This window comes from Homalodisca vitripennis, chromosome 6 (genome assembly GCF_021130785.1).
Source record: "Homalodisca vitripennis isolate AUS2020 chromosome 6, UT_GWSS_2.1, whole genome shotgun sequence".
Taxonomy (NCBI): Eukaryota; Metazoa; Arthropoda; class Insecta; order Hemiptera; family Cicadellidae; genus Homalodisca; species Homalodisca vitripennis.
The window spans coordinates 36918090-36940617 of NC_060212.1; the positions used below are offsets into that span (position 1 = coordinate 36918090).

The 22528-nt window shown below is 39.5% G+C and overlaps 1 protein-coding gene across 1 annotated transcript in view; it reads right to left on the reverse strand.

The window, feature by feature from the left end:
* LOC124364303 (T-box transcription factor TBX20-like) overlaps window positions 1-22528 on the reverse strand; it is a 95791-nt gene that overhangs the window by 21081 nt on the left and 52182 nt on the right. The window contains exon 3 of the mRNA XM_046819674.1: window positions 5483-5756. Within this exon, the coding sequence (XP_046675630.1) occupies window positions 5483-5756 (274 nt within the window). The remainder of the gene's footprint in view (window positions 1-5482; window positions 5757-22528) is intronic.

The window sequence follows — 22528 nt, forward strand, 5'->3', positions numbered from 1 at the left end:
ATTTTCCACAATTTGTTTGGCGAGGTTGGCAGGTGTGAGGGGGCCACCTGGCTAACGATCCAGCCAAGCTCGCTTCTGGCCACTCGATAGTCTCTGCGGGCGATAAAATCCTCCCGGATCACTCATGTTGACTCTCTGTGCCATAGTCAGTGAATCTGCCCCACGAGATTGACTCTGCAGTAGCATACATACTTGTCTTCTACACATTGCGGCAAATTAATCTTAGCAATGTGTACAGTGTATTCTGAATACATAGCGAATGGGAAGAAACGGCAATGGATGAAAGATCTATACCAATCGTAGTACTAGGCCCAACCATCGAATTGCACTAAGACCATTTTTCTTGTGAGATGTATTCCACAGTTGATACTATGCACGTATCAGATATGAAATGTGGCGTTGCCCCCTCCTCTTTGAACAAAACGTTTCTTTCATGAGTGTCGTACCGGTTTTTTTGGTACAAACTTTAAATGCATGAAACGTATAATTGAATTTAATAATGCATTTTTAATACAATCATAAATGTATTAGAGGATTTTTGTAGTTTTCACACGGATTTTGGGACTACTCCCCCCCCCACACCAGAGTGGAAGGAGAAATGTACCCAACGATTATAAATCTGGTATAGTTTCACTGATCTAAATTGATTAAGCCAAACCAGCATTTTTTAATTTAATTTTATTTCTCAAAATGAAGAATTTAATCGAAGCGTATATGTAGGGTATTTTGTTTCTACAGTATTAATTATTATACAAATGTATTCAAATACATTCATTGCGTATATAACTTTAATTACTGGAAGAGGTAATTAGAGGTATGATTTATGTGCCACGGCGTATCTATGAGTTAAACAATACTTGTATCAAAGATGGAAAATGCGACTGGCCTAAATCCCTTAGCTATCCAGTCAGATTTTAAGGCTAAGAATTTCAGACACAATACGACCTTTTATACCTTTTCAGCTGATAATGCCTTAAGACAAATAGAATTGTCAATACAGGTACATAGATGAAAACATAGGACATATCGTACATCCAAAGTTCTCTAAGGGCTTTCATGATGTTCCATCAACCCAAGCAAGGGAAAGTGTCCGGTATTTTGAATGAACGATATCGCTGGAAAGAAGGAAGTGGGTTAGGCTCTGTGTGCTAATGCCCGGGATGGTTTACGGGTGTGTGGGTCGAGTGGGGACAGTCACACATACTTGGCCATACCTCACTCCAGCTCATCACCTCTCAGTGCTGACTGACGAGTAGGTTTGTATTGCGACATTTCAGAGTTGGGTGAGCCCAGCTCTTCTGCTAGTTCACCAGGAGGCTTCATTCAGGTGGAACTTCAGTGGTAATGGCAGGAATCATTCAAAGGTGAGGAAGCCTTAATTTACTCAGTGCACTTGTCATCCCACTAGTCATGCAAAAAGCCAGGATTTTCAGATAATGTAGAGTTTACACAATCTTGGGGAGTCTTTCAGACTCGGTAGGTTGAAGAACACGTCCTCACGAAACAGCCGTTCTTATTCCCTACTGGAATTGATGTACGATGATTAAAACATTAATGTCATCCATAGTTCTAAAAATTCAAACAAGTTGGATTTTTAGAGGGGTTACTATTTCTTCCTGCACAACCCGACGTGATCCTAGGGTGGCACTAACCTTAACTGCGACGGTCAGATCACCTTCAATTGGTGGAGGATTGGAACTGGGTATTAGAAACAGGATTTTATCAACGTTCTAGAGAGATAAATTAGTTACTTGGTCAAGGTAACTGGACTATTGATAGTGGCAAAATGGTTTTTAAATTTCTTGAATGAGACAAATAGGATTGATAAATTACGTAGGACAGGTTGGAGTTTGAAGAAGGGATTCTATTTCTTCCTGTACAACGCGACTTGATCACTGACTCCTAGGATGAATCTGACCTTAACAGCGCCGTTCAGATCACCTTCAATTGATGGAGGATTGGAATTGGGTATTGGAAACAGGATTTTACCAACATTTCAAAGAGTGTGAACCATGGTTACTTGGTCAAGGTAGTTGGAGTATTAAACGCTGCAAAATGTTTGTTGACTTTCCTTGAATGGGACTTAAATAGGATTGATAAGTGATGTAGTCATTACTAACCAGTCACAAATCTACACCTCACTCTCCCTTTTATTCAAATCACCTGAATGCTCATGAACGTCTTCTGAAATCGACACATCTCTAGACTACCGCCATTACTGTCGACTCATTACGAACATAACAGCGCGACAAAGACGTACGGCACGTCGAATGATATTTACCAGTGTCATTGTCGCCCACTAACCTTCCGCGGCATAAAGCACACTTGTAATAATTGTTTTACGGCCGGATGGATACGACTAATGATAGGTCGGTCAAAGCGCCGACCGACCACACCACCGATAATTAAACATGACGTACATAAAGCACGCGAATTTATCGCGAGTCGCCTCCCAGCGTTTTGCACACAACACTAGAGCGCTTTGCGACCCGTCAACATCCATCAGGACGGCCGTTGGCAACAAAAGTCAAGGCTCGCGGCGTTTGCGTGGGAGTTTGCGATATTTCCATGTCATCTACATTCTGACACGGTGTGTTGTGTTGAACACAGCCTACTCGGTCCAAGTGAGTGGATTCGCTTGAGGAGTCTGAGCAAAAAAGTCTCAAAACAGTTCGTGGAGGTGGTGGAAGGTCTTCATTGGTCCAACAGCGCTAAATAGACAGTGAAGAAAATTATAATTCTTGCATCTATATTAATTTAGACGTCCATAATCAAATGTGAGATTCCAATTTAAAAATCAGAAACCCAAAACGCTAACTTACTTAATAGTATCACTAACTTACATGAGTATCACGCTTTAGCGTAAAATAAGATTTTGGACTTTGGATATTAGAGGCATATCTTAAATTCCAAGATATTGCACGTTCCTCAAAATGCGAGTCTAAACTAGAATTAAATTTCTTATTTGGTGTCTACCCCTCACACTTTGAAAAGAACGCCCATAATCAAATGTCAGATTCCAACTTCAAAATCAGAAACCCAAAACGCTAACTTACTTAACCAAGTACCTCGCTCTAGCGTAAAACACGATCTTGGACTTTGAATATTAGAGGCATATTTTAAATTTCAAGACATTCCACGTTCCTCAAAAAATGAGTCCAAACTAGAATTACACTTCTTATCTGGTGTCTACCCCTCAGACTTTGGGAACTTGATTACATATTTGAAAAGAAGCAAATATTTGGTTATCAGTTTCGATATCATTGACGGTAATCATTCAAGGTAAAGTTTAACAATGATACAAGCAATCTCCAAACATAACCGATTGTGCAGAGCAAATAGAATAGCCAACTACGGGAACAAAAACAGGAGTAGACTGTATGAATAAACTGAACCCGCATTAGGAAGGGAGTGTCATCAACATAATCGGAGTTGAAGTGAGAGGAGTGCTGAGCAACACGGGGTGAGTTCCCGCTCCTTGTCTGTTAGCCCACTGGGGTAAACAGTTTATTGCCGGCATCAGCTGCAGGGAGAAGATGGGTTGGGCGTGTCAACATGCCGTTACCATGGCAACCCTAGGTAAACACATCTACAGCTCCGCCTTTCCCTTGTTACTCTGACACCTTCCTTCTGTAATTAATTACCAGATGCACCTGCGGTCGGGTAGATAGCATCGCTGCTGATTGCCCCCCCCCCGCTCCCACCACCCTTAGAGAGTCGATTTGCAGTCCTATCAACGGCTTTCTTCTTATCGGCCGAGCAACTTGATCAGTGGTGTGGTTTTTAATCCCTTGAAGAGTTGGGATCCATGGTTGGAATTGTAGAATTGAAAGACCCTACCTTTTGTGTTGGTTTCTAAACCCCTCGTTGAGCAGATTGTTTATAGAACTTTACATGTATACTCGACTTAAAAGTAAACATTCAAGGCTGTTTTTTCCAAATCCTTTTGTATAATTTTTATGACTTGATCGCAAATAGAGTCTGCTATCGGGATGGTCTTGCATCGAATTATCGAGGTACGGAGGACTTCGAGAGGCACCACTAAGTATTATAGCATAAAAAATGCTTAATGAGAGATGTATATATTCAACATTAGAGTACCACCAAGCTAACTAGCATCAATCTTATTGGAAGTAATGGGCCATTACACCATACAAATTACGCAATGTGGTAAGACGAACATTACGCAGCCGGTGTGTGGACTTTTATTGGTGATTTTATTAAATATTTAAATCTCTCAATTTACTATGGAAGGCGTGAGAATGACCGGAATGGCAGGGTACGGGAGGTGTTCGGCCCCCCAGGGAGCAGCGACGTGGCGCGCCGTTGGTGGCTGACAGCTGGGTAAATTTACAGTTACGTGGGCTCTCCGTATCAACACTAGAAACAGAACTTTATGTGTTGGTACCAAGTACACAATGGACACGCTACCGACTCTCTCGGGCACAATGGCCCGTGGTAGATTGTAGCCGTGGTCCTCATCCCACTTTGAGTGTTGCTGCTGAATAAATTGGCCGTGAAAATGATTGTGAGGTCCCACTGTATAGCCTCTAAGTGTTCAGTGTAACTTGGGTGGATGGGTTAAAATTATGCTCACAACAAAGATAAGCCATGTACGATGGCGATTCAATTAATCTGAAAACTATCGACCAATTTCGTGTTTACAGCAATTTGCGAAATTTCTAAAAAAAACTGCCACTACCGTGAAACTTGATGCACTTAACTGATCATTATACTAATTACAGTAATCAATTAAAGGCTACGTTAAATTTCACCTTTAACGAATACAATTGTCAACGTTTTAACAGCACTTAAAACGTTTCAGTCGGCAGATAGCATTACCTCAATGATACCACCAGCCCACATGTTGTTCATTATGTAGCTAACAACTACGTCATTAGTTTCCCTCGCGGATAGTAATTATACGTGACAATAACTCATTCGTGTTAAACTCTCGAGTGTGTGTTCTTATCCTTCCGTTAGGTGAGGATAAATCATCCGCTCTAACGAGTGAGGCGACAGAAATAATCCCGCTGTCAACGTGTGGAAATGTGGGTCATTAAGTAGGTACTTGAAAACAAACCGTCTGCTATGGGAGTAGAATAGATGAGCTTGTCGGACACGCTGACGAGTGACGTTGTCGCATTTAGCAGCAGGAGCGGTTTCTGAGACGCCGATGACAGATTCGAACTCGAGGCTGGCAGGGTTCCTGGTGTCGGGTGTCTGCCAGAGCTATTGGCAGCTGCATCTCTCGTTCAGATGCCAGCTGATATCGCAACGCCACGGGGAACCGGGCACAAGTCAGGTCGAATAGAGTTGTAAAATGTTAACCGGCCGCAGTATCCTTGACTTTTCTACAGGACCGCTTCAAAGTCACACATAACTTAAAACCGCCAAATTTGTGGTCTTCGCGTAACAGGTCAGTAACATGGTGGGACCTCTATGATGGAACTTTGGACTAATATTTGGTTGACACACTCACCTGGCCATTCTTGTCCATCTCGTTGTTGGTGAGTTTGACCTTCTCGAAGGAGACGACTTGCTTCCGGAGCTGCTCCCCGGTGAAGGGAGAGTCAGGGTGCATGTAGAGTCTGCAGGGTGCGGGAGGATCAGCTTTCCCCGCTACCAACCACGAGGACCTGTGGTAGGCGTACCGGTACCTCTTGTTGTCCACGGGGACGATGTCCATGAGCACAGCATACCTCTGCTCGGGTCGCAACCCCGTGAAGGACACCCTCAGGGTTGGGAACATCCGCCTGCAAGAAGAAAACTTGTGTAAAATTTTGACAGGTCAACAACACCTCTTCAATTTTGGCCACAAGAAAATAGGCCCTTCACAATGTGGTAGAAACTGATATTTTCTCCAAGATGGAACTTATAAAATTGATTACAATAAAATTATTTTCTGCTATTGTGATTTTAATTTCTAAGACATTCATCGCGCTGGAGTCTCCATCGCATGTGGGCTCCCAATAGCTCATCCCGAAGAGCCAAGGTCTTACAGGGCTTTGTTAAGGGCCATGTCCCCACCACAAAAAGTCCACAAGGTGTTATTTACTACCCATTAGCAATGTCCACTGTAAAGAACCGTCCAGGGACAATTGTTGAAACTGTGTAAATTTAACGCAGTGATTCCGAATTATCATATGTCACAGCCGGGAGCAGGCCCTACAATAATGGGGGGGAGGGGGAGTGAGGGGGCATTCAAAAGCGACAGTAAAGTTTTGATTTTGTGTGGACACACTAAACCAGTTGTGGTGAGGTAGCCGATGCCCCGCTGAGCCGTCATTAAACCGAGGCCTCCAGCACATAAAAGTAAATCCTGGAGAATGGAGCGTCGACGGCGTCCGTGTCGAGATTTAGGAGTGGTCACCGGAGTATATCACAGCAGTGAGTGTCATATCACAGTATATCACACCGGCATACAGTGTATCACAACGGCTAGCCGAACAACGCATACTGATCGAGTGTTAATGTCGTGACCGTAAATGTTTATTTCACCAGTTGGAGTTAATGACGCGATAAGGCATTTTCCGGACCATATAGGCAGGCTCTTTGTGTAAGAATGCTATAACTCACTGTGTAATACGTTACATCAAGAAAATGGTTCTCAATCAAAATCCCAACAAAATTTGAGGAAATCTAGAGCCAAAATTAAATTTATTTTCATACAATCTTGTTATCAATGAAATAAAAATATTTAAAAACACCAAGAACATCAACAGAAAATATTGTTAGTGAACAAAAAAGCTTTAGCACTAACTTAATTATAGTACAACTGCTCATTGTTTTATAAAATATTTATATTCAAAAGAACATAGAATTAATTTCTTTTATAATCTTGAGCGGAGTACAATAAATTTATGCACAGTTTTCGGCTGATAATGTACTGTACAACAGTGTACAGTGATATTTATTTATATAATTATTTAAAAACGTTACTTTAAATAAAATCTTAAAACATAACCACAAAAAACCAGTAATATCACTGTTATTAACAGGATTTTTGTATACGGCTGGAATGGCTGGAATGTTTGGCCTACGTATGATAAAAGGACATAATCAACATTATCAGAAGGTTTTAAAAATTTAACATTTATTTACTTGTCTATTATCATTATTATAATTTTAATACTTTTGATACCTCCCATTTCAACTTCGACCAAAACTAGTGGTTGGTTACTTGGGTGAATTTTATCTATCGACAAGGACGTAGCCAGCGATGGGGTCCAAGGGAGTCGGACCCCCAAAAATTTTCAAATTTTTCAATTCATTTTTAATAATCGATTATTATTATTGAAACAATTTAGTGTTACTGGAATATAATGCTGAAATATCTTTTTCAACCTAGAAACGGGTCAAGGAACAAAAAGGTGCCTTTCTCTCTTTCCAAAACGGGAAAATATTAGTTGCCTGGATCCTTCCCCTCCCATTTTTTTCCTGTCAACGTTCTTGCCTATCGAGTTAAAAAAAAGTCGTATGCAAATTAGATCTCGGCTACTGGACTAACACAAAAACCCTCAGGTGTGTAACACAACTTTCTGTTATCTTGTATTCAGATCCGTAAAAAAGGTTTTACACCGTGAACAGCGCTAGAACCAGGAGCTGGTGGTCGACAAGCGACCGAGCATCCGCGATTACACCTGGACTGGTGACGGGGCAGGTGGTGGTGGAGGAAGCCCGATAATTATCTATATTAATAATTATTTGACCTGTGCTAATAACGAGTTATGAAAAATAGTTCTCACTCACGGGTTATTAATTGTCATGTCATTTCCTGGGGACGTTAAACTTCTCTTATGAGTTAGTGTAGAGAGCGGCACAGTCCGGCCCGCATGCCTGCGCGGTATCAACTGACAGATCGTCATAAATTGGATCTCCTCCGAGACATATGTAAACACTGTTGGAGTGTCTGTCCGTCACCGTCACCTGGCCCTCTATCCTTCATGGCCCGTCCGTCCGCGGGGCCGTTCCTCCACGAGTTTACGCCGACTTTACGCCGTACCTTGTATTTAATTATTGCACGACGGCAGCCCCGACTGTAAAGTCCTCGGTGGATTGGGCAGACGTCGCCTCGCGTCAGGCACGAGTCGCCAGACTAATTGCCGGTTCTTTATTCCTCCCGGACAGGAATGCCGGGTTTGGAAACTTTCGTAAGGAATTTGACATTTCCTCTCCCCCGAGCGCTTTTAAAATCCCAAATGCCCTTTCGTTTTGTACGAGTTGCTGCGGTGTTTTCATCGAAAAATCTCCGGCGGACCCTAGGAGCTTTTGGGTTGACCTCATATTGTTCACAAATTGAGATCAAACCTTCCTTTCTGATCATTAAAAAAATTTAATTTATTGATCCCTTAGTTAGGAAAGATGATTTTGGACTTTTTCAATTTCAAAAGTTTTTGCCCTTAGTGAAAAAAATCCAAAACTTGTCTTTATAAATAACATTGTACAGTAGCAAAGATGAAATTAGTGTGATATTCTATAAAATGTAGAAACACAAAAAGCTGTTATAGTACTAATTCATTAATTACATTAGCTTTCAAAGAACTGCTCTTTTGGAACAATACAATAAATCTTCAGATCCAACATGGCTTAATGGCTTATGTGTCTTATGATTCCTTGCAACAACATCAACGGTATTGAGCAACGAAACATATCATTCTATGTTTGAAGTTAGTTTTGACGATGGAAGGATTGTGAAGGAAACCGGATTTTCCCTTAGTGTTGTTTTTAGTTTTTTATTAAGTGCTTGTTTTATAGTTAATGAAGTTGACACACACGCTCTGGTATGATTTGTTTATTTTAACCTAGTTTGTAATTATGTGTTAGGTTAGTTATTTACCTGAAGAAGAGATCAGTTTGCAGTTCTCGAAACGTAGTGTTACTGGTTTTTTTTGTACTACTGATCGATGCCAAATATCATTCTACAATTATTAAAATAGCCACAGCGCATTAATGATGATAAAACCCAGTACAAACAGACGGTTTCACTTTAGTGTTGCTTTTGTTGTCTTCAATGTGGCAGGACTTAATTTAAATTGCAAAGAGGGGGAAATCCACCGTTGAAAAACGACCAAATACGGGAAAGGGTGACAACGCTGTACGAACTTTCAGCACGGTTGGTGTACATATTCCTTATCTCACGACAGAAGAACATTTTTCACTAGACAATATCACCCCGCGCCGCTGTTAAAGTAAGGGTGGTGTGTGTATGTGTGCGTGCGCGCACGTGTGTGTATGTGGGAGTTGTACGCGTGCTACTAGAACATTAAGAAGAAAGCTGTCTGCTAGAGGGGACATCTCCATTGTGGGGACACGCCCAGACAATGCCCACCCTTAACTGTAAGACAATAAAGTTCCTTTTTATGACGTTTTATGAAACAAAATCGATTACTATATTTTCATATACATTACAACTGTATATTATTTTAATAACTTAAAAGTCCTGAACGTTACTCACTTGCAGTGAATCAAAAACGTAAAAGTAAAAAAAATGTTTTGTTTTATCAGGCGAAGTTACGTGTAAAAGGCTATCTCTAACATGTAACCTGGCAAATAATGGCTTAAATGTGACTTCCAAACCACCAGCAATGGCCAGGCAGACGGGCTGCTTGCAAGGATAGAAATGCTCAGCAGTCACCCATCCAAGCAGCAGCCACGCTCTACGTTGTTTGATTTGGTTATCTCGCGATAACCGCGATACCCACTACACTGCGGCATTGGATAACACATTAAACTCTTTTCAAATTTTAACCTGGGGTCAGCAGTTTGAGCACGAATTTGTTAACCCAAATTGTTCGGTTAAAATTGTGTGCACTGTTAATTTTTATAGATTCAGTTCATCAGTACGTCGTTGTGAACAACCGAGTGTGTCCTTGTTTCTCCAAAAGGACGTCAAAAACATTCACGAAGGTGAATTATTACTATACTAAAACTGAATAATTAATTAAGGCACAGAACGAGAAAGCTTAACTTTAATCGGCATATTCCATTCTGAATACGAAATCGACCTAATACTCGATTAAACGAGCAGAGTGCTGTCAAGAGTTATGAACTACTTCCTCGCCGAACACTCGGCACACATAAATAATATCGGTAATTGTTTTATTAACGTCGGCAACAGCCCGCATTATCGGGGATCTGATGGCATTGTCAGTGGGTTTATACGCCGAGGACGTTTGTAATTAGCGGGTACGCGTTAACGTTGATTGCTCCACATTAGTCAGTCGATAGTTTGATTGACTAGACTCCTGTGGCAGGTGCTCCCACGATGACGTCACTTACCATCCACTGTTTATTGGCGAACAAAACCCGATAGGAGATTGATCATTATGAACATTTCATCGTTTTGGTATGCTTATGTAATGATAACTGCAATATTTCCTTCTTTAAAGTTTTGTTTGGAAAGGAACAACTATAAATTGTAAATTCATTTTGGTTATTGTTACAAAATATTATACACATGAAAGAAGGCATTTCTTCTTCATTGTTCTTCGAGTTCTGCCAAAAATTAATGAAAAGCTATCCTTAAATAACATTTTATTATTTAAAACAACAAAAACAGTATGTTGGTTTTTAAAGCTGTTATGAAATAAATACGATGGAATTTTTTTGTTATCCAACATTCCCCATTAAGATTTTCGCCCCTTAATTACATTCTCACCTTTTATAGTCCATTATTTGAAAAAAAAACCAGTTAGACAAAGTGCAACTCCCACAAACAATTTTTTATTTTGGCAGTGTATACACAAATGAAAGTTGCTACAGGACCTTGACTTTAAAAAACAGATTTTTTCAGGGAAGACCTAGATTTGTTTAGATTAATATCATCAACACAGTTTTAATATGTAGTTCTTGAAAAGCCAGACATATGAATAAAAAACATGAGTTGAATAATAATTAAAATGAGTGTAAATTCTCACTGTAGATTACTCTGAGACGTCAAGGTATGAGTGAGCAACATGAGATGAACAATTAAAATGAGTAAAAATGCCCAGTGTGGTCTCGTTAAACGAGTAGTCAGTACCTAAGGCCGATCGTTCTCTACATAGGTCAATGATAAATATAAGTGATAGGAGAAACTAAAGGCGTACAGTTAAAGTAGCACCCGATCAATTTAAGGTCAGGCTTTCCTTGCAGCCACCTTGATTTTGGCCTCACGAGAACAATTTTAAACAGTAAAATATGTCAAGGTTTGTAAGGAATAACGACAAAATGTGCTATAAATAACTATATCTGTCACGGATGGAATGCAGATGAGAAAACATAACGTTCTAATCAAACATGCATTGGAGGCGTAAAAGTGAATGAGTTTAAAGTTGTGAATATTGAGCTCAGCTTCAGTTCACCTTCCTCTTAGTGCAGCGCCTAAATTCGGAGTTGTCATAGGATTGACTTCTAGAATCAGAGTCATATTAGTCTGAAGAGATTCGAAAAACGGCGAGGATGAAGTTCAAAATGAACTCCTTATATCGTTTCGACATCAAAAATACCTAGACTACAAATTAGAGTGTAATCTAGGTGAAGAGTTATTCTCCTTGTCTTATCGAGTGCACAATTGTGTGTACTACGATGTTTCAAACACGATTTCTAAGCACGGCGGAGCAACCGAGTTTTGTACACATACTGTGACGTAGCTTGGTGGGAAGGGTTGACTCAAAGTGGATGTTAAGTTTAGTTCCAGTTCACCTTCCTCTTAGTGCTGCGTCTGGAATCTGACGCTGTCATAGACGTGAATCCTGGAATCTGGTAGCTGAATGGTTAATGTTTCATTCTATACTCCCAGGGGCTCGTATTCGAATCCCAATCCGGGCATAGTATTTTTAGTAGGTATGAACCTACACTGAAGTAATGTGATAAACGATTCCGTGTTAGACCTTTAGACCTCCAAACAAAAAAAAGAGGAAAAACCACCCCACGGGATCTAACCACAATCTCTGCCTGAATCTTCAAGTGTATCACATTAATGTGATACGAGAGAACTTGTCTGTGGTAAATGGGCGGATAGCTATAAATCAGGCGACACTAAATGGTGACAAATGTTAATGAAGTGTTAACGCGGAGCCGGGTATATCACATAGCGTTTATGTGTCCGCTGCATACTGAAGTGGGGCGGCGAGAAACGGGCGGTCCGGCGCATCACGGCCCGGCTTGTCACTCCTTGTCACGGGAACTTCTCGCTATAATATACGTGATAACACCAACAGTTATTTATAACATTGTAATGTCAATGTAGGTATGCCTACATATTATCATCAATGTTTTAATTAAGTATTAAAATTACACTAAATAAAAATGAAATGTACGGTTATATTTCACCCAAAAGGCTTGTAAAACGTATCATAATCTACAACAATCAACGAAGGGAAAAGTTTAAAAATTAACTAAATTGGATTCACTAAACTAGCTAGCCTCTCCGCAGATGACTGTGGTAGCCTCACTCTGTCGAGGAATGTATCTAGTTTAGAAACTTGGACTTGGCGTGGGTTCACTAAACAGTGAAATGTACTTGTTCATCTAGCTAGCCTCTCAGCAGGTGCCTGTGGTAGCCCTGCTCTTATCACGAGGAATGTAAATAGTTGAGTAACTTGTGCACGAGTTGGTTCACTAAACAGTACAATGTACTTGTTCCTGTAGCTAGCCTCTCAGCAGGTGCCTGTGGTAGCCCTGCTCTTATCACGAGGAATGTAAATAGTTGAGTAACTTGTGCACGAGTTGGTTCACTAAACAGTACAATGTACTTGTTCCTGTAGCTAGCCTCTCCGCAGGTGCCTGCGGTAGCCCCGCTCTTGTCACGAAGAATGTAAAGGCTACGATGGCATAATTACAGAAAAACGTGTGAGAGGTCGATGCGGGCTATTTGTTTGACCTGGATAGTGGTATCATTGACAATTACATTATCCTCGTTGAACACTCACGTTCGTTTTTTTCTGTTTATCGTGGTAATACAAGGATTAATCCTGAGTAGCTACACCCATTAAAATGCTTTAATTACATTAATAATCCTGAGGACACACTTGTCAATTTTGTATTCCTTAATTTAATTACTAACTTAATCCTTTATAGAAACCGAAAAGGGTTTGTGTGTCAAAACACCTGAAATTACATAGTATGGAGGGATATGCCAAATATATTCTTAACTCTAGGATAATGTATTAAAAATTGAGTAAAATTATGCGGTAGAAGGACTTTTTACGTAAATTTTACTAATTGTTCTATTATGGGTTTTGAATTTATTTTTTGAGTAAAATGATACCACATACATCTTAAGGCTAAGTGTTAGAGAGGGTTTCTTAGCTTCGTCGTGGTAAAATAAGACATTCTTTACTTTTTACATCTGGTTTACGTGATATTCCGTATTACCTATAATGCATTTTGCAGTTCACTTTTCTGGTTTTTTGTAGATATTTCACTACTAGTACAAGACCATCATTCATTAAATTGGTATTTGTGTACTTGATATGAAAAAATAAAGTAATAATATGGTACCGAGCTACATTCATAAAAACAATAAAGTAAGTCTGTTATCAATTTCACGTGGACGATGCAGGAACGTGACTGTCTAAATATTTGTTAACTAGGAAAATAGCTGGTTGTGGATACATGACATTCTAGACGTAATTCACAAACTAGTTCAGCGTTCTGGGGGTTCGCCAAATCGTTACATTTACTGACAACGATCACAGAAAATACACCAGAAAAGAGACGTCATTACTAAAATTTCATTCCTAAACTGATTTACGACCCCGTATCATTCCTTATTAAGTAGAACACGTTAAAGTCCCGGCGACCACGTGCAGGCCCACCTGCCCGGCGAGCGATAAACCAACTCATTACGTACCTACACATTGTACGGATATATCCGTCCAGACAATAACTCATCATTAAGTATTTCGGATAATATTCAAATGGTTTTCCTCGAGTGATAAGGGTCGTAACTGCAGTAGGAAACTACACCAGCGAATTCTGGAGTAGTAATCAACAGAACATGACCGCTCAGGATTATACACGGCCTGCATGATCAAAGCGCTGATGACGTATCACCTCTGCGCCGACACCTGCTCGGTCGGTTCTAGTATCACCTGTTTCTTCTGCTGGTGGCTACTGTTTACTCTTGTTCTCAGCTGTTTACACTAGTTTTTTCTCTTCTTACAAATTTCTTTACTCAGTGGCGTATTCATTACGAATGAAGGGGGGTCTTATGGAATTTTTTTAATCATTAAGTTAATGCCGTTGTAATTACTGGAATATACTAATAAGATATTTATGAATGCAATTAACAGTTTTAACATATATCTCCTACCAGTGGAAAATGATTTCATGGATTTTCCCCCTAACGTAAGTCCTAGATACGGCAATGTACTCACTGCCATCATGATCAAATTCCTGTAAGGAAAATAAACTAATGCCCTTGCAGAAAACTCCAAACTCGACAGAGTGGAATTTGTTACCTTCTTGGACTAACCACTTTTTAACAAGAATGTTTTTCATGTGTCGTTTTATACCACTAACGATATTTAGAATTTAAATAAAATTTAAAAAGTCAAGTATTGTTAAGGGTATTAGTTATTAAATTATAAGCAAGGATTTATAAAATGGCCATTTATTTATTAAAATGTGCTTAATATTAAAACACTGATTGGCTTACTGTCTTTATATTCAAACTAATAATGATACAATGTGCAAGTATAAAGAAATTGATTCTAATAGAATTTCTCTCTATTAAACGATATTCAATATACGTGTTTAGTCATCTACAATAAGGCAATACGTTGTCTTTTAGGTAATTAAATTAGGGAATGAATATTCCAGGATTCTTTGATGATAAGTCCTCCCAATTTCAATTCTGCCGTAGACTGCAATCCCCCTCGCACCCCTACAGAGTCACACCCCTGAGCCTCCCCTGCCCCACCATACTCTGATTAATGGCAGTCCCCCGACAATGGTTTTATTAGCCAGCTACCTGTCCAGCCAGTTCTGTTCATCCCTTTGTCCACTGTTTACATTTTTCACCCCACGACCGAGGGGTCTAATGATTGCCATTCTCTCCATAACGAATGTGACGATACGGACGGAATGGATAACACACCCCTAACACCACTATAGTGACAAATAAATAGTAACGTTATTTGGAATGTCCTGTGAATTCCACACTCCTCTTAACGCTCTTTGTTGAATATTAGACAAGAAATGGGTTGATAAAAAATATCATTTGGAACCAATTGCATTCGTCCGTTATTTAATTACAGTTCCACACAAACGGCACCTTTTAAAGCAAAGGTACTGCCATAAATTTTTATTATTTTTAAACATGAAATTAATTAAAAATACTTAATGTATGTGTATAAAACTCGGATGTGAAAATTCCTTAATCATTTATATGATAGTAATCACCATTGTTGGTCATGACTGTACTAATAAATAACAATAGTGTAATAACTAACGAAAATGAGGCTGTACATTACGTTTAACAAACAGAGAATCGTGGATTGTAAATATTTATATAAACTATTATAACAAACTTTACAGTGTACAGAATTATGAAATATTAATTCTAACAATGATTAGCGACGAGAAGACACTCCATAGTGCAATAAAACATAACCGTGCACGCACGCAATCACGTCTGCTTGAATAATTCAAAGCTGGAAAATTATTATTCATTCATAGTAGTTTTTTGTTGGAGCGTAATGACTTCACCCCGGAATATGTCATGGTAAAGGTAAAGTAAATGTAAAGTAAAGGTAAAGTACAGCTAAAGTAAAGGTACAAAAGGTAAAGTAAAGTAGTGTCTTATTTTACCAAGCGAAGTTAGGTCTAAAAAGCCCTCTCTAACACTTAACCTGAGGACCAACGACTTAAAGGTGACTTCCGAACAACCGCCAATGGCCAGGCAGGCGGGCTGCTGCAAGGAAAGGATCACTCAGCGGTCACCCATCCTAGCAGCAGCCACGGTCAACGTTGCTTGATTCGGTTATCTCGCGATAACCGCCGTACCCGCTATACTGCGCCAATGCCAAAGACCTCATGTCACTTTTTAAAGTTCTTCTAAAGTATGAAAGAAAATGTGACGAAAACGTTGAATCATTTTACTCTCGCTGAAAACACCAAAGAGAACCCTCTTATAAGGTCATCAAATGCCATTTCCAAGTAAGAACATCCCCTTTTGAGTTCAAATGTCATGTTCAAAAAGACCTAGAGCATTTAAGTTTGAAAAAGATACGAGGTTTTGGAGGAAGATATATGTCAGCAAAGGACGTGCTAATGCCTTATATTACATGATCAAAGCTGAGAAGGAAGGAGATCTGCCAGTAAAACCAAGGACGAAGACGAGGATGGAGATAGTCTTGTTGGTTATCTGTTGTAAACGACCTCCAAAGTGCGAGGTTGTTTTTTATTCCAAACACTTCATTTTACTATTCCTCGTTACACATGGTTTGTGTTTTTTACAGTATAATTACAGGTCTAACTTTGTGACCAACCATTTATGATTCATTAATCAAGTTGCGCGTTGTTAAAACGGTCCACTTTAAAGAGTACTTTATGTCGTAAGAATAAAAAAGGTTCAAGAATGTAATGCTCTATCTCGCGTCCTTTGGAGCTTTTCTGTCCATGTTTTTATTTATAAACCGTAAAAGACCGAGTAAAGTATAGTGTTGCAACTTTACACAGATATCTTTCTTGTTAACACCTAACTTAGTTACTAAATATGATTATAACCACCAAAAGATTTTACTTTACGCATGGAATAAGTCAAGAGATGCAACGGCACAACAAAACATGGTGCATATTACAAAAAAATTAGAAAATCGATGTCTTCATTATACTAAACAATAATTAGTTGTAATTTAACACAAATTACTAATACAAAAGTAGCCGTTAAGTCTTTTTTATTATAGGTCTGATTCCAACAAATATGCTATCAAATATTTTACATCTTTGATTTGTTAGATACATCTTGAAATCCATTCTTCCTACTGTAGTTATCTTAAGATTTGTGTCACAATTTTAAGTAGGCTCACTTTTTACATATGAAATGTCTAATTTCTAGAAGGTTTTTCAAATAACAAGTGCGAATTATACATGCCAATCTTGAAAAAGAGAGTCTGTGTGTTACACGTTGCCTAATGACAAGGTTCAGTTAGAGAGACTTTGTTACACTCAGTTGGATGACAAGGTTCAGTTAGAGAGACTTTGTTACACTCAGTTGGATGACAAGGTTCAGTTAGAGAGACTTTGTTACACACAGTTAGATGACTGACAAAACCAAGCACGAGCTTTTTCTAGTTGTTCTCAATTCCGATGTTATCTTCCATAATTTCTATCCCGAGCGAGAATCGCTCAGACAATTAGCACAATTAGCCCGCTATCAGAGCCCACGATCGCGGACTGTCCCGGTATGACTTGCCATTGCACTTCCGGTGTACTGGACACGTTTCCGGTCCTGCAAGCTGGCCACTTACTGCAGATAACACGAATGTTAACACCATGTTTAGTGGCCACCACACCACTCTGGCTCTCGCCCGTGCTATCCGACAGCCACTTAATTTGTATCATTCATTGGGTTTTAAGTGACTGTTTCCTTTCCTTCAATATGTTACGTTGAAAACAAGCACTTGGTAATCGTAATACCTACAGGCGACAGGCTGTTGAGACTATATGGCCCAGGATAGTGACAAAGAACATAAGCAATTTATGTGGTTTATCTAGAAACAAACACAAAAAATAAAAATATTTCACACAGTATTTGAACTAATTACATTTACTTAAAACTTGAAACATTCACACTTAGGAGGTATTTCATTCAAATAATGATCGATAAAATACTATAATGAAATTTTTTCAAGCCACAGTGATTTTGTAAAATATGTAATTTGTTTAGATGTACAACTCCTGGTATCGATAAGATACCAAGCGACAGTCTACAGATCCTGTATAAGCATGGAGAGAGGTTGAGAGGGTGGCTGGGTTGAAGGACGGGGGGCAATGTTGTGGGGGAGGGGGGTGGAGAGCGCACTATAGAGCGACGATAGCAGCTAGATTATAACACAGAAGTTAATAGTGAGGGTTACAATGTCACCAATTTGCAGGGCGAGCGTGTCAACAAAGGAGCATGTTGCGAGTGGTCGATATAACCACCCCCGCCGCCGCCCCCACCCACGCCACCACTTCCACCCCCGAGTCTGCGCACCTCCGACCACTCTCCGCCATCTCTCCTATACCATTATCATATGATTAAAGGTGTCCACACTCTCCCCCACCCCGCACACGGCTGCTGGCGTGCCAGGCTTGTCGATTCTGATAACCGATAAGAAGGTGTTGAGACGCCCTTAATGGCCGGGCACCCTCTTGTATTCAGGGAAAATCAACTCATACTCATACATACCCCTCCAGGTAGGGTATGTTTGAATCCACTTCGATCAAATATCACCGTCCGCTCACGAATAATGTGGATGCTGAAGGATGCACACTATTGTGGATAATATCTGATCACAACTGTTGAGGATAACGTATGATCATGACTGCTGCGGATGCTGAGGGATGCACACTGTTGTGGATAACGTCCCATCACGAATGTTGTGAATGCCGAAGGATGCAGACTCTGTGACTAATCGCATTTTGGCAACGTTCTTATTTAATTAGTTTCAAAATTGTTAAGTAGTCTCCGAATGTGTTAGGCAACATTGGACTTCATCCCCTCAGCCATTTAGAGTGCAACTAGGCCACTCCGAAATTGTGGTAGCCTATAAACTTCAGTAGGTTTTGTGCGATTTCTGCAGAGTTTCCCTGACAAGTATCGTTCAAGACTGCCCATTGTATGTTCTCTTATGTTAGAAAAATATTAATGCAAAATAAATGTAAATTTCCTCTTAATTCCGTGTATCAAGTTCCCAAGCTGAATTCTTATACTCAGTGTTCTATATCAGATAAGATAATATATAGATACGATCATATCGGTTTAGATAAGGAGAAGTATAGATGTATGGCGTTATCAGAAACGTGCACGTGCGCACGTGCGTGTCGTGTACGTGCGTGTGTCCGTGCGTACGTGCGTGTGTCCGTGCGTACGTGCGTGGTGCTGTCCTGTAACCTCTGCTTAGACAGACAGTTTTACACCTGCTAAATTTTTATTTTTTTCAATCTCTAACCTAAGTAACTACCTTGAAAGTTACTAAATCAAAAGTTTTAAACTAAAGTAATATTTCCATAATTATTGTCGTTATTTGTGGTTAATCTTGTTTGCAATATTTATTAGCGGTACTCTTTCGTTTAAAAAAGTACCACAAAAGATCGCACGAAAAGAGAGGAATGATATTGAACAACCCAGGAATAAATAAAAGGATAGTTATTCGTAAAATAGAAATACGGCAGTGAAGTATGTGTGTGTACGTACCCGATTTTTTGCCAACATCAAAGGCGGACTACTGAGTTTTTCAGTGACATTACTATGATTAATAAAAGAAAAAACTGGAAAAATATAATAGCTCCTTTTGAACTAGTTTCAATTGTGTGTCCTCTAATTCATAATCCATTTAAACTTTTCATTTGGAATTTTGACGAAATCGTCAAGTTGTATCTGGAAGTAAGTAGGCTATATGCGTTGTAGAGTGGATGGTGAAAGTAAAAAGCTAAGGCGGAAATACAATTTTACAGCAACCCCTATATTGCCTACCTGCGCCTTGCAAGACCGTAAGAGATATAGTTAATTTTACCCTATAAGAACAATCTTAAAAATAAGTTTTTTGTCCTTATTTTTTGCCGAGGAACCATGGGAAATTTCAACGTATCCAAACGCTGTTTTAGTAATTATAAGTGTACGTTTTGTTTAATTAATTTAACATTTACAAAAATAGTTGAGATATGTCCAGGTAAGTAATAAAAATACGAAAGGACTAAAAAGCTTTTATACAAACTTAAAATTAAGTATTATTGAGTAATTATTATTATGATTATATACCGTGGTAATAGGTTTATACTACAATACTTATTGTCTCTTATCTACTCCTTTTCTCTCATTTGTCTACATAATAACTTCCTTAACGTACTAGATTAACTTCATCACCTGTGTAGACTAAAACTGTGCTGCTAGTGAGAGAAAAGTGTAAAATGTAAACAAAATGGAATATAGTGAGTAAATTGTTCTGATCAATATCATCTACAGTGACAAATACCTCAGCTGACTTATGACCCATCCTTCACACACTCAAACTATATCGTCTTGCAGTAGCAAATGCAAAATTATTGTAAAGAACAAATTTTTTACGCGTAGTGGTGCAAAGGTTTGCCCTGCAACTCATTCTGATTTTAATATTGGCTGATAAAAAGCTGTTAATAAAAGCAAGACGTATAATTAATTTAAATAAATCGTCATCCGTGAAATACAGGTATGATAGTCCTGTTTTTGGCCAAACGCTTGGCTGTTGCCTCTGTCACTACGGTATTCTTCAAGTGAAGGGAACATAACGTTGCAGCAGATCGAGTAAGCTTGAGGGGAAGAAGATACATTATTTACGTCGGGGATGGTGGTCTGGAGGGGGGGGGGGGGAGGGGGCGCCATTGTGTTGGTGAGCCAGACGCCCGGCGTCACGACGGCGATCGATGCCGCACGCGCACGCACACACACGCACGCCGCACGCACGCACAGGAGCTCTCCTCCATCTTGTCAAGGTGCGGGAGAGAGGCAATCGATTGTTCCCCTGTCGTCGTGGATACCTCCGCACCCCCCCTCCACCCCCAGAGCACTCTTAAATACACCAAAAGTACAACTATGGAGTTTTAACTTATATTCGGGAAGTATCCCCTAATCATCGTAGTGTCCTATGTGCAACAACATAATAAATAAACAAAAACAAATTTTGAATATAAAATTTAACATACAGGCCTATATTCGAATAATAGGCCAAAATGTATTTTCTTTTTTGATACTAAACACACTAGTCAAAGTCAAATCATTACATGTATTGTTTGAGCCTCTAAGATTTCAGGTAGCCCTTTACACGAAATCAAAGTTCAAAATTTTAAGATAGTTTTTTAGTCTGAGGTGATCCATGAAATTGTGTTTGTGTGTGTGGGGGGGGGGAGTAGGCCGCTGGGATAATCAGCAATTAACCCTCACCCCTATATTTTCGTGTGTGTAAATGTGGGTATGACTGTTAACGTAGTCTGAATGTGCTTAAGTGTGTATGTGTGTTGATTGACATGATGGGTTGAAAGGATAATAGCTAGGTTAGGTTAGAAAATACTTAGAATATACGATTCGCCTTACTTTAGCGAAACATAACTGAACGTTTCAACAACTAAAATCTGATACCTTCCTCACGTGAAATTACTAACTAACGCAGAGATTAGGTGAAAGGGAACATTGGGTTAATGGCCACTGTAACTAAGTAAATATTATGTTAGCTAACCACCGGAGAAAGAGATCAGATTGCAGGTCCGAAACGTTGTGATTTGTTTTTGTTAAAAACGATGACGCAACAAAATTTTAATTGTATTATTGCAATATTTAAATTATTATTATTACATTAAAGCGAGTTTAACCTGCACATTCGCCCTCAATCACGGTCCTCAACACCTCGCGAGGCGTCCGGCGCGTCCTCTTGTGACTTACGATCGGCTCGGGATGGAAACAATTTCGGCGATTGGTCTCGCTCGGAGAGGCCGCCGCGGCCAGTTCAGAGGCCGTATTACCATATACAATGGGTGTTCACACCCAGCCGCCACAATTATCGACTAACTGCGCTATTAGTGCCCACCGCTACCGATCGCTACACACAACCGCTAATTTAGAGCCCCACATCCTCAATTATGGCGCATTAATATTGTTTAAACCGCACTGAGTTTAATTCATTTTACCCCACAAAAACGCCCGCGCTTGAAAATAAGACCGGCGAAATTGCCCGGCTCCGCGTCCCCCGACCATGTGACCCGACTCCGCCCACTCCCTCGGGGGTGGGGACTTCGTGTTTTACATTCCTGAATTCCGAAACGTTAAGTTAAGCGTGTCTTAGAGTAACAGAAGTGGGCGATTCATCTTTATCCCGACCCCTGAACACACTGGCTAGGCTCTAATTTAGTTTTAGGTTCCGAAACTGGAAACGATTATATTTTTGCTCAAAAAATTTCATAATTTGCAAAAAAGATTATTCTTTACAGATTTCCTGAGTTGAAAATGGGGGCTGGTAAAAAGTGGGTAATGTTAAACGTATTTAAGCTTTTTTTTAAGTTCACAGCAAACAAATTTAGAAAATATTTTACATTACAACACGCAAAATACCAGTTATTGAAATAGTAATTGATCCCTTTCATGTATACATATAAAGAAAAAAGATAATAAATTTGTAACAAACTTACATTCTTTCCTTAGAGCATGTTTTGAAAAGTTTTTATGACATCAACACGATTTTGTGAATTATTTGCCTTTTTTTAATTAAAAAAATAAATAAAAACGTTTCAACAACTAAGATCTGATCACTTCCTCATGTGAATTACTAACTAACGCCGAGATTAGAAACTAGGCGAAAGGAAACAT